This window comes from Microcebus murinus, chromosome 10 (assembly GCF_040939455.1).
Source record: "Microcebus murinus isolate Inina chromosome 10, M.murinus_Inina_mat1.0, whole genome shotgun sequence".
Taxonomy (NCBI): Eukaryota; Metazoa; Chordata; class Mammalia; order Primates; family Cheirogaleidae; genus Microcebus; species Microcebus murinus.
In genome coordinates, this window is record NC_134113.1 from 6,269,261 (window position 1) to 6,281,584 (window position 12,324).

A 12,324-nucleotide genomic window follows, 5' to 3' on the forward strand; every position below is an offset into this window, starting at 1 on the left:
ACACTGCCTGCCCGGGGAGACCTGTATCTGCTTCTGAACCGTGGACCCATGGCAGGGAGACAGAGCTGCAAGCCTAACCGTGAAGGCAGAACAGCATGGGAGACTACTAATTTCCACTAGTGGCTTCTTCCTGAGGAGGTCTGAGCCAGCAGGTCCCTGTAGCCTCTGCAGTTAGTCACCAGCTAGAAGCACAAAGGCCCTTCATGGGCAAATGCCAGACCCAGGACCCTGCCCTGGTGCTACTTCCCCCATCACTGCCCTGGTCACTTTTTTAAAAAAATAAGTATTTATTTATTTACTTATTTATTTTTGAGACAGAGTCTTACTCTGTCACCCCAGGTAGAGTACACTGGCACCATTATAGCTCACTGCAACCTCAAACTCCTGGGCTTAAGTGATCCTCCTGCCTCAGCTTCCTAAGTAGCTGGGAATACAGGCATGGACCACCATGCCTGGCTAATTTTTCTATTTTTGGTAGAGATGGGGTCTTACTCTTGCTCAGGCTGGTCTCGAACCCCTGAACTCGAGCTATCGTCCCACCTTAGCCTCCCAGAGTGCTAGGATTACAGGCAGAGCCACCGCACCCAGCCCACGATTTTTTTTTTATTTATTTATTTTTTTTTCCAGCCCACGATTTTGATCTTGTCCCTGTCTCCTTTAAGACTGGGCTCTCTCTGTTCTTCTCATATCTGTATCTCCTCCTTTACCAAAGCCTGGCCCAAAGTAGGGGCTCCTTCAAGTTTGAACAAACAAAAGATAAACCACACTAACACGTACAGCCATGGGAGATTCCAGAACAGTGGCAATGGCTTCCACCTCACAGTGTGGGGAGGGATTGATAAATGTCATCTTGTATAAGGCCTGAGCCACGTGCAGTTACGGCTGTCAGATGTGGTCCCTGCCCCTCACACAGCCTGGCATCTGGCAGTGGGGATGGGTTAACAAGGGCACAGTGACCACAGCAGCAGATGCCGAGCAAGATACAAGAAGAGCGGAGGGGGCCCAGGCAGGGAGGACGGCAGTGGAGAGCCGGGGTGCGAGGGAGGGGCATGGCCTGGGAAGCATTCCTCCCCAGCCGGAGGCAGGCAGGGAGGCGCATGCCCACAGCACTCGGCTCTGCAGTCTCTGTGGGAGCCATTGCGGTAGCTGAGAGCTGCTTGCTCTGGGGTCACTGTGTGCGACTGTCCTCTCTAGACCTCTCAGAGGCCATGTGACCAAAGAGGCAGCTTAAAATGCAGTGTATACTGCGCACAGTGGCTCACAATGGTAATCCCAATGACTTGAGGCAGGAGGATCATTTCAGCTCAGGAGTTCAAGACCAGCCTGGGCAACATAGCGAGAACCCATCTCAAAAAAAAAAAAAAAATTAGTTGGGCATTGGAGGGTGCATCTGTAGTCCGAGCTACTGAAGAGGCTGAGGAATTCAAGGCTATAGTGACCCATGATCATGCCACTACACTCCACCTTGGGCAACAGAGCGAGACCTCGTCTCTAAAAAAGGAGGAGGGAATGCAGTTTAGTAGAGAACTACCCAGGCCCTTGCCCTGCCCCCAAGTGAATCCCTGCCCCTCCACCCAGGGCAGAGACCCTCCGTGGCCCCAAATCATGCGAAACAGCTCTCCAACCCATGGTTGGTGTCACCCGCCCTCTCACCAAGACCTTTCCCTCTTTGTAAAAGGCGAAAGATTTATACGATCTGAAGAGAAACCAGAGTATCCTTTCCCTCTTTGTGTGCAGGGGATGAGCTGACCAAGATGGAGGATGAAGATGAGCAAGGCTGGTGCAAGGGACGCTTGGACAGTGGGCAGGTTGGCCTGTACCCTGCGAATTACGTCGAGGCGATCCAGTGACGGGCTATGGGGCAGGCCGGCAGACGGACGGAGGTGGCGGGCCAGGAGCTGCGGTGCCTCCAGCGGGCCACATGGGCATCCACTCGTGTTCCCGCAGAAGATGAAGGTTCTGTTGTTCTTGGCTTCAGGGTGTCCCTGGCAGGCGGATGAGCTGGTCACTTCACTGGGGACGCGGCACCTTTCCGAGTGCAGCTGGAGCATCTGAGCGGAACAGCAGAGAAGGAGCCGGCCCTGCCGCCGCCCGCCGCGTCCGCTGGCTTATCATGGATCTGTATGCTCTTGACCTTGTCTCCTCTCCTCCGAGTCAATGGGTTACGCTGATTCTAGTTCACTGATCACTTTCTCTGGCGAGTCCTGTCACTTGCAACTTAAATGAACAAACTTACATGCCATTCTCTGAGTAAAGATTTTGAGGTTTTTAATTTAAAGGCTGTGTACAGTTATACTTTTTTTATACCTGTTCTTCCATTCATTCATACTTAAATTGCCACACAGATGGATGGACACCAGTCTCCAGGAATCACTGTCTCCGTCTCTGTGCTACACTGTTAACCAGCCGCCTCTGTGCGGAGTGAGCGGTGGGAGACTGTCGCAGAAAGGTGGGCGCATGTCACGGGCTCCTACCGTGCGCGCCCTCTGTGCTCCGGGCGTCTGAACGCAAGTGTCGGATACAGCCGTACGCAGTGCTCCCTAAATCGCCATATTTAAAAATCGTCACTCTAATCTTGCTTAAAACTTTACTCTCTTACAAATTAACAGTCTTATCAGTGATTTGGAAGGTTAAAAAGTAAGAAGACTAACTTTTCAAGCAAACGCATCTGTCTCTGTGTATATCTGTGTATATTATTCGTGTCCAGAGAAATCTAAAAAGCTTGTCTACTGTTTTAATGAGATTTGACGGCTTTTGACAGTGGCTTTCATTTGTAAAGTGCGTGAAGTCTGCGGCATCCAGGCACAGGCCTGGCTGGCCGCTGGCCCTGGCCCAGGCACAGATGTGGGCGCTGGGCCCCTCCGCGATGGAGACGCTGGAGGGAGACTTGGCCTTGCGGCTTCACTCTTAGGCCCGTAGCAGAACACTGTAAAACGCCCATGTCTTTGCAGCCGTCGCACGCTTCCCAGCCATCTGTGTTCCTTGTGGGCAAACAAAAGCTGGATCTCACCCACAGCACAGGCCTCTCTGAATGTCCTTAGTCGCCAGAGAGCCAGGGGTGCTGTGGCCAGAGCTACACTGTGGTCACGTGGCCGGCGGGTGGGGCCGGGCAAGATTCTATTTTATGTAACTCAGACGCGGTGCCGCCCCCGCCGCCATCACGAGCTATGCATTTCCGCCCTTTCCAGCAAGCTCGGCGTCTTGCTCGGAAAGTGGACGTGTGTCTGTGTCTGTCATGGAACTTACCAGCAGAAACCCTCAATCCTATGCTACAGATTTACCAAAAATTGTTGTCTTTTAAGTTTCATTCCTTTAAAATGTATAGTATTTTAGGAAAAAGCAATAAACAGTTGATCTTGTGCATATGAAAGTCCCTTTGCTGTGCATCTGCCCTCATGCTCACGTCACCTGGTGGCCGCGTCCTCCTCGGGGTTTACTAGCTTTGGAACCAGGCAAGGTCCAGGACACAGGACCCCTGCCCGAGGGGCCATGTCCCACTGCCCCTGCCAAACCGGAGACTGGGGATTTGAAGCACCTGAGCCCCTTGGGGCCCCCCTCTTTGGAGACCTGCCTCTGTAGTTCCTGGGCTTCCCTGCCTCCGGGCCCAGACAGCAGGACCCGGAACTCTCCCTGAGCACGTTTTGTTCCTGAGCACTTGCTGTGTGCCAGGCCTGGGGCTCCACCTTTTACTCTTATAGCTGCAAACAGCCCCACGGGGAGCGGGCAAGCCTCCCATTTCCATTTTCCAGAGGAGGAAACAGGCTGCAAGAGCCGGCTCTACCCAAGGAGTCCCAGCTAGTCCCAGTCGCTGAGCGGAGTCCCTGAGGAACACCACTCTATCCCCAATGGGGTAAACTGAGGAAGGAGGCCTGGCCTGGCTGCCCTGGCCAGTTAGCAGCGGGAGAGAGACAAGACGTGAGGGCTGCTGTGCCACCCTCACCAAGCCCTGGTCAGGCTGCCCAGGAAAGCCCCCCATCTGGACATGTGGCCCGCAGGAGCCAGCAGGAGTGAGGCGGGCAGCTGCCCCTGCAGCGTGGCTTTGCCCCAGCTCAGCAAGGGCAGGGGGGAATCTTTGCCACCCAGGCTCCTTATCTGACGCAGGCAGGTCCCCTGCTCTCCCAGCTTCTGAGGCGTCAGAGCCCAGCAGTGAGTCACCCACCGGCCAAGGCAGATGCCAGCCCCGGCTGCGCTGCGGAGAGGGGCAGGCAGGCGGGGCAGAGGGAGGGGCTAGAAGCAGGCTGCGGGGGCCGCTGGGCCTGAGCTGCTTTCCAGGCCCCGCAGGCAGCTCCCGCCACAGGAGACTGGCCACATGCTGGGCCAGGCCTGCTGGGCTGGGTGAAGCAACCTCCACTCTGCCAGGCCCTCACTCACAGCCCCTGTAAGGGACCTCCTAACTGCCCTCCCGCCTCGTCATGCCCTCAGGGGCCAGCTTGGGGACTTCACCTTGCTCCTCTGGGCTCAGTTTCCCCAGGCAGGAGCAATGGCTGCCTTCCCTGTTGGAGGGGGTACAGTAAGTGGGGGAAGGCCACAGGCCCTCAGGAGGCATCATTGTCATGACCAACACCACAGGCTGGGGGCCAGGACGCTCCGCCATCCTTGGCTGCCCCTCCTGTGCTCTCCATGCTGGGCCACCGAGACCTCTTGGTCCCTTGTTCCTTCCACAGCCGCTGACCCGATCAGTGCTGCCACCAACCATCCCCAAGGCCCCTGAGGTGACTCTAGGGGGGCTGTTAGTGAGCCTCAGTGCCTTCTCTTGGGCAGGAGCTCCGTGGGGGCCGGGAGGTGGGTATTTCATCAACCCTTTCCAGCCCCCTGCCCCCTAGTAATGCCAGGAAGGTGAGCAAGTACAGCCGAGTGACCCAGACACAGACCTGGCTCTGCTGCAGCCTGAGCTAAAACTGGGTCTTCAGATGTCCCTGCAGACGGAGGACAGGGCTGGCCTCTGCGACCTGGGCTTTGAGGCAGGACCCTGATCCCCCAAACATGGGAGTCCTCTCCCCACCTTGCCCGGCCTCACTGGGGAACGGCCAGGGGGACCTGCTCACAAGCCCTCAGGATACCCGTGAGGTGGGCTTGAGAAGGGCCCTGTGGACCACCTGACCAAGCTCCAACTAGTTCATGGGCAAACTGAGGCCAAGTGAGAGAGAGGAATGACTTGCCCACAGGCAGAGCAAGTGGTTGGGGGAGCTCAGCAAGGCCTGAGCCCTGAGCAGTCCTCCTGGCAGGGGACCGGCCCGCTTTCTCCTTGTGTGTCCACTGGGCAGTCACTCATTCACCAAGCATTTATTGAGCACCTGCCGTGAGACTGTGGTGCCAGGACAGACATGAAGAAGTGCTGGTGTTCACCCTTGGGGAACTGCTTTAGGCTCACAGAGGGACCTGAGTCATTCTGACACCAAGTGGGGAGAGCCAGCGAGGAGGGGCAGGGTTGTCCTCGAAGGGCGTGCATAGTGGGTTCTGGAAAGGTCTCACTGTATCAGGACAAACAAAGGCCTCCCAACTCAGGCCCCAGGGCCCGAAGGGGCAGAACACTGCTTGGTCCTTGAGCTGTTACCCTCATGCCCAGAGACCCTGGAGTCCCTGCCTGGGCAGGAGGTCAGGCTGCACCACAGACGAATGGAAGAGGACCTCAGCCCCGGTGAGACTGAGGCCCAGCGAGTGCCTGAACTTCACTGCTGCAAAGTCAACTGAGGATGACTTTGGGGGGGGAGGTGTCCAGAAGCCAAGCCCCTGCCGGGTGGGCACCCCAGCGAAGGTGCCCTGTAAACAACCTTTCCTCCCCACCCCTTTCACAGGCCGTGCTCTCCCCAGGGTGGTGGCTGCCCCCTTTGCTCCCTTCCCCGCCTACCCTGCCCTAAACCTCTGATTTGGGTGGGGCAGCTGTGTGTCCCACCTCTGTGGTCTCTGGCGGGAGCAGCAGAAGGGCCCTGGGGCCCCCAGTGAGGAGAGCCAGGGTCAGGGTGGAGGGGCTCTACCGTGCCCAGGACGATGGCCCAGGCTGAGCTGAACCTCGCCTGGCCTGCAGTTGAGGCACAAGACCCATTCCCAGTCCGGAATGGCCACTGACAGCGCAGTGTCCTAGGGACCACTGAGCCAGTGCTGTGGTCTGAATGTTTGTGTCCCCCACAAATTCATGTTGAACTCCTAACCCCCACAGTGAGGGCATGTAGGAGGTGGCGCTTTGGGAGGTGATTAGGTCATGAGGGCAGAGCTGGGCATTCTGGGTCCTGCTGGGCACAGTGGCTAAACACACGCCTGTAATCCCAGCAATTGGGAGGCTGAGGCAGGAGGATCCCTTGAGCCCAGCAGTTCGAGGCTGCAGTGAGCTACTTACTGCACTCCAGCCTAGGTGACAAAGAGAGACTCCATCTTTAAATAAAATTTTAAAAAATAAGAGACCAGGGCCGGGCGCTGTGGCTCACGCCTGTAATCCTAGCTCTTGGGAGGCCGAGGCGGGCGGATTGCTCAAGGTCAGGAGTTCAAAACCAGCCTGAGCAAGAGCGAGACCCCGTCTCTACTATAAATAGAAACAAATTAATTGGCCAACTGATATATATATATAAAATTAGCCGGACATGGTGGCGCATGCCTGTAGTCCCAGCTACTCGGGAGGCTGAGGCAGGAGGATCGCCTGAGCCCAGGAGTTTGAGGTTGCTGTGAGCTAGGCTGACGCCACGGCACTCACTCTAGCCTGGACAACAAAGCGAGACTCTGTCTCAAAAAAAAAAAAAAAAAAAAAAAAAAATAAGAGACCCAAGGGAGCTTCTCCGCCCCTTCCACCATGAGCACCTGCCCACTCGTGCTGCTGGACTGTGAGGGCCGTGGCCTCAGAGCTGGTCAGCACTTGGCCCTGAGCCCGCACCCAGAGGCGCTCACTTAATGGTACGTACAGGACTGGGGTCACCCCATCCACGGAACTGCCTGACTTGAGAGCCCCCGTCTCTTGTCTGGAGCCCCTGCCCCCAGCACTCGTCCTGCCCCTTGTCCCTGCTGTGTTCCCCCGACCACACAGGGAGCCTGCCAGGCAGGGACCGGGCTTGATCTTCTCTCTAGCCTAGGTGTGTGTAGAGCAAAGCTGAAAAGAAAAACTGAAACATAGTCCAGGCAACAGAGTGAGACTCTGTCTCAAAAAAAAAAAAAAGAAAGAAAAAGAAAATCTGAAACAAATTTGGAACCATCCCATGAAGCCCTGATTTTATTGTTTCTGGCCTCTCCTCGTCCTCTGTGGGAAGGGCTAGGAAGGGAAGGAAGGGAGGGACTAACGAACAAATGGACTAACTAAATGACATCACTCTTTTTAAGAAAAGGATACCTAAAAGCAGCTGTCCGTGGGCCAAACTTGGACGCGCGGAGGATACGGAGTGGCCGGGCTGGCCGAAGGCTGCAAACCCCCGAGCGCAGCCCGGGCAAGAAGCACGAGGACTCCACGTCTCCGAGCCCCACAGCGCTCAGCTCAGCGAGGCAGAACTGACCGCGCTCGCACTGCGCACGCCGCCCCTGCCCCTTGCGAGACTTTCAAATAACAATGTAATTATGTTTTCTTATTTGTAAAAGGAACAAAGGCACAGATGAAAATTTGGAAATTTAGTAAGCTATTGAGAAAACCATTAAAGTCACCTGTGATCCTGGCATCCGGAGATAACATCACCAACATTCAGGTGTAGTTCTTCTAGTCTTTTCTAGAACATATATTATGTATGCATGGTTTTTTGTTGTTATCATCAATGTCTATCTATCGTACAAAATTGGGATCATGCTGTAAATGTAGTTTTGTATCCTGCTTTATTCTCTTAATGTTTTATTGCAAGCATTTTCTCATGTCTCTATGCTTCAAGTAAAAACATACAGTTGACCCTTGAACAACATGAGGGTTAGGGTCGTTGACCTCCCACAGTCGAAAATCCACAGATGGCCGGGCACGGTGGCTCACGCCTGTAATCCTTGCATTCTGGGGGGCTGAGGCGGGAAGATCACTTAAGGTCAGGAGCTTGAGACCAGCCTGAGCAAGAGCGAGACCCTGTCTCCACTAAAAAAATAAAAAAATTAGCCGGGCATGGTGGCACATGCCTGTAGTCCCAGCTACTCGGGAGGCTGAGGCAGGAGGATCACTTGAGCCCAGGAGTTTGAGGTTGCTGTGAGCTAGGCTGACGCCACAGCACTCTAGCCCAGGCAACAAAGCAAGTCTCAAAAAATAAAAAAGAAAAGAAAATCCACAGATAACTTTTGACTCCTCTTAAAACTTAACCACTAATAGCCCACTGTTGATTAGAAGCTTACCAATAACATAAACAGTTGATTAACACATATTTTGCATGTTATATGTCTTATGTACTATAGTCTTACAATAAAGTAAGCTAGAGAAAAGAAAGTGTTAAGAAAATCAAGCCGGGCGTGGCGGCTCACGCCTGTAATCCTAGCACTCTGGGAGGCCGAGGCGGGCGGATCGCTCAAGGTCAGGAGTTCAAAACCAGCCTAGCAAGAGCAAGACCTCGTTTCTACTATAAATAGAAAGAAATTAATTGGCCAACCAATATATATAGAAAAAAATCAGCCGGGCATGGTGGCTCATGCCTGTAGTCCCAGCTACTCGGGAGGCTGAGGCAGGAGGATCGCTTGAGCCCAGGAGTGTGAGGTTGCTGTGAGCTAGGCTGACGCCACGGCACTCACTCTAACCTGGGCAACAAGGCAAGACTCTGTCTCAAAAAAAAAAAAAAGAAAATCAGGCCGGGCGCCGTGGCTCATGCCTGTAATCCTATCACTCTGGGAGGCCGAGGCGGGCGGATTGCTCAAGGTCAGGAGTTCAAAACCAGCCTGAGCAAGAGCAAGACCCCGTCTCTACTATAAATAGAAAGAAACTAATTGGCCAACTGATATATATATAAAAAATTAGCCGGGCATGGTGGCGCATGCCTGTAGTCCCAGCTACTCGGGAGGCTGAAACAGAAGGATCGCTCGAGCCCAGGAGTTTGAGGTTGCTGTGAGCTAGGCTGACGCCACGGCACTCACACTAGCCTGGGCAACAAAGCGAGACTCTGTGTCAAAAAAAAAAAAAAAGAAAAAAAAAAGTCACCCAGGCTGGAGTGCAGTGGCGCGATCATAGCTCACTGTAACCTTGAACCCCTGGGCTCAAGTGATGTTCCTGCTCAGCCTCCCCAGTAGCTGGGACTACAAGTGTGTGTCAGCCCATCTGTTTTTGTTGTTGTTGTTCTCACTCTATTGCCCAGCCTAGTCTTGAATTCCTAGCCTCAAACAATTGATCCTCCCACCTGGGCCTCCCAAAGTGTTGAGATCACAGACGTGAGCCTCTGTGCCTGGCTGAGAAAATATATTTACTGCTCATTAAGTGGAAGTGGATTGGCATGAAGGTCTCATCCTCATTGTCGTCACCTTGAGCAGCCTGAGGAGGAGGAGGAAGAGGGGGTGTTGGTCTTGCTGAGGCGGAAGAGGTGGAGGAGGAGGTAGGAAGGAGAGCCAGGTCACTCAGTGTAACTTTTATTGAAAAAACTCCACATATAATGGCCCGCACAGTTCAAATCTGTGTTGTTGGAGGGTCAACAGTAATGTTTAAGGACTGAATGATATTCCACGTGTTTTAAGTCCCATATTGCTGAGGATTTACTTTGTTTCCATGTCTTTTTTTTTCTTTCAGTTTTTAAGGTATAGTTTAGATACAGTAAAATTCACTTTTTAGTGTATAGCTCTTCAAGTTTTGACAAATGCATATGGTCGTGTACCCATCACCACAATCAAGATGCAGAACTGTCTACCGCCTTCCCAAATTTCCCCCTGATCCTTTTGAGCCAACCCCTCCTTCCACCCCCCAGTCCCTAGAAACCACTGATATGTTTTCAGTTTCCATAGTTTTGGCTTTTCCAGAATGTTTTATGAATGGAATCATACATTGAGATAGTCTTGTGTTCTTGCACTTCACATGACTCATGTGAGATTCATGCAGGTGGTTTCATGGGTCAGTATTTTGGTTCTTTTTTCTGTAAGTAGTTTCCACCAAATTCCTGTTGTTTCCAGTTTTTGACAATTACAAATAAATCTGTTATGTACATTCAAATCAAATCTGTTATATACATTACAGATTTTGTGTAAACGTAAGTTTTCATTTCACTTTCCAGTTGTTTCTGCTACAGTCATTAAGATGTTCAAACCATTTATCCCGTTAAGGGAGATAATGGTATCACCTTCGGTTCCTGTTGTCTTTTTTTTAAAATCCATCAATAAATAATTTAAATATTTTACCTTTTACCTTTTAAAATTGAGTGTGAATTTCTAAGTGTGCACTGCCCGACCATACAGGGGCTAGTGGAAAGCAGGTGAGGCTACTCATGATTCGATGAGCTCATTTTCAAACGTATCTGACCTATACAGAAATAACATGTCTAAGAGATAGCGTTCATTTGTTTTCTGTCAGCATGAACCAAAGTCCACTGGTGCTGTTCTTCAGGGGCAAGGGACAGGATCTGTGCTGACTCTCACGTTGTGATTCGTCACCTTGTGACTGTCTGGGCACGTCCAGTTTTCCCTTAGTGGCATCTGGCTTTCAGCAAGCTCCTATTGAGCTGGGAATGAACTAAACAAATTATTTAAGAAGTGCTGTTTCACGTGGCCGTAGCTATACCAGGGTCTCTTCATCAAGGATCAAGAGCAGAGAGAGCCACTCAGACGGCAAAGTGGGCCCGCCTTTGGCTGAGCCCTTTCTCTCAACGCCCTCTATGCTCTATTGACCCTTGGACCTCCAATCTCATCCTTGTCCTCAGTTTTGCTCTTTCAAGCTCTGCTTTTCTTTCTCACTCTATCATTCTTACTATTTTTGCTTCTTTTGGAAGACTCTCATTCTCCTACTTTTCTAGGCTAGAAATGAGGAAGTAGGATACTGATTTCAAGATAAAGTCTGGGATGGGCACACTTGCATCTCTGACTTGGGCAGTACAAATGCAATACCTGTAAACTAAATGATTGTAGCTCTGTAAAATTTTGAAATTAAAAGTCTGGGCGCAGTGGCTCACGCCAGTAATCCCAGCACTCTGGGAGGCCGAGGCGGGAGGATCATTTGAGCTCAGGAGTTCGAGACCAGCCTGAGCAAGAGAGAGAACCCCTCTCTACTAAAAATAGAAAGACATTAGATGGACAAGTAAAAATATATAGAAAAAATAAGCCAGGCATGGTGGCGCATGCCTGTAGTCCCAGCTACTCAGGAGGCTGAGGCAGAAAGATCACTTGAGCCCAGGAGTTTGAGGTTGCTGTGAGCTAGGCTGACACCACAGCACTCTAGCCCATCTTCCCCACCTCAGGATAACCTTAGTGATAAATCCCTTTAATGAAGTTTGATGTCTTTTAGAATGCAAATACTCCACAAGAGGGACAATACTTATTAGTCATTAGAACAAGTCCTTCTCTAAAAACCTCCCTTTAGTTCCTCAAGAAGGTGAACCTGTCTCCCAGCACTCTGAATCTCAGTATCTGGTATCGTCCTTACCTTGATATGCGAGATTGAGTTGACTGCTGCCTCTCCCACAAGAAACTTCCAGAAAGTCATATAGATGTAATGATACAGCATGCAGACTTCTGTGGCCAGCTTCTTCCACGCAGAATACTCCGAGATTCACTGGTGTTATTCTCTCCATCAGGTTTCTTTTTATTGCTGAGTCGTCCTCTACTGTATAAACACGGTCATCTCCCGGTATCCTGGGGGACTGGTTCCAGGACTCCCCTTGGACACTACAATCCACGGATGCTCAAGTGCCTGGGATGAAATGGTGTAGTTGTTAGGTCCGGAGCGGGAGAGACACACAAAACCTCATGTGTAGCAAAATCTTGTTTATTTTGAGCATCTGGGTGCAGATGGGTAGAGGTCAAAGGGTATCCACCCTGAGAGAGGAGAAAGCCTTGGGTTTTCTAGAGGGTTTCTCAGGGGGCAGTGAGTACCTGGGCCAGAATAGCTGCTGCAATAAAAAAATTTTTTTAACAATCTATTTCTGGGACCCCCATGTCAGTCTCATCCTGTAGAGATAAGGGACGGGGTCCTTATGGGGCGGAGGGCGGTAGGGATGCTGGCTGCAGCTGTCTGTTAGATTTATAATGTCCAGAACTCTCCAGACTCCTGCAGCTATTGTTTTACAAACCTTAGTTTTCTATTAACCGCATTCCATCCTATACATACTTTTCTAGTTCCCACCTGGAACAAACCTAACAGTAGTGTTTGCATATAACTTGTGCACGTCCTCTGGTGTGCTTCAAATCATCTCTAGATTACTCATAATACCGAATACGATGGATGCAGATGCGATGTAAATAGTTTTACTGTGTTAAGAG

At 51.6% G+C, this 12,324-nt stretch overlaps 1 protein-coding gene across 7 annotated transcripts in view; it reads left to right on the top strand.

Annotated features, from left to right (window-relative positions):
- PACSIN2 (protein kinase C and casein kinase substrate in neurons 2) overlaps positions 1-3,370 on the top strand; it is a 131,086-nt gene extending 127,716 nt beyond the window's left edge. For all 7 annotated transcript variants that reach the window (XM_012741719.3, XM_012741717.3, XM_076006938.1 and 4 more), the window contains one exon: positions 1,738-3,370. In XM_012741719.3, coding sequence (XP_012597173.2) covers positions 1,738-1,850 — 113 coding nt within the window. In that variant the 3' untranslated portion in view covers positions 1,851-3,370. The remainder of the gene's footprint in view (positions 1-1,737) is intronic.
- Positions 3,371-12,324: the final 8,954 nt, after the last annotated feature.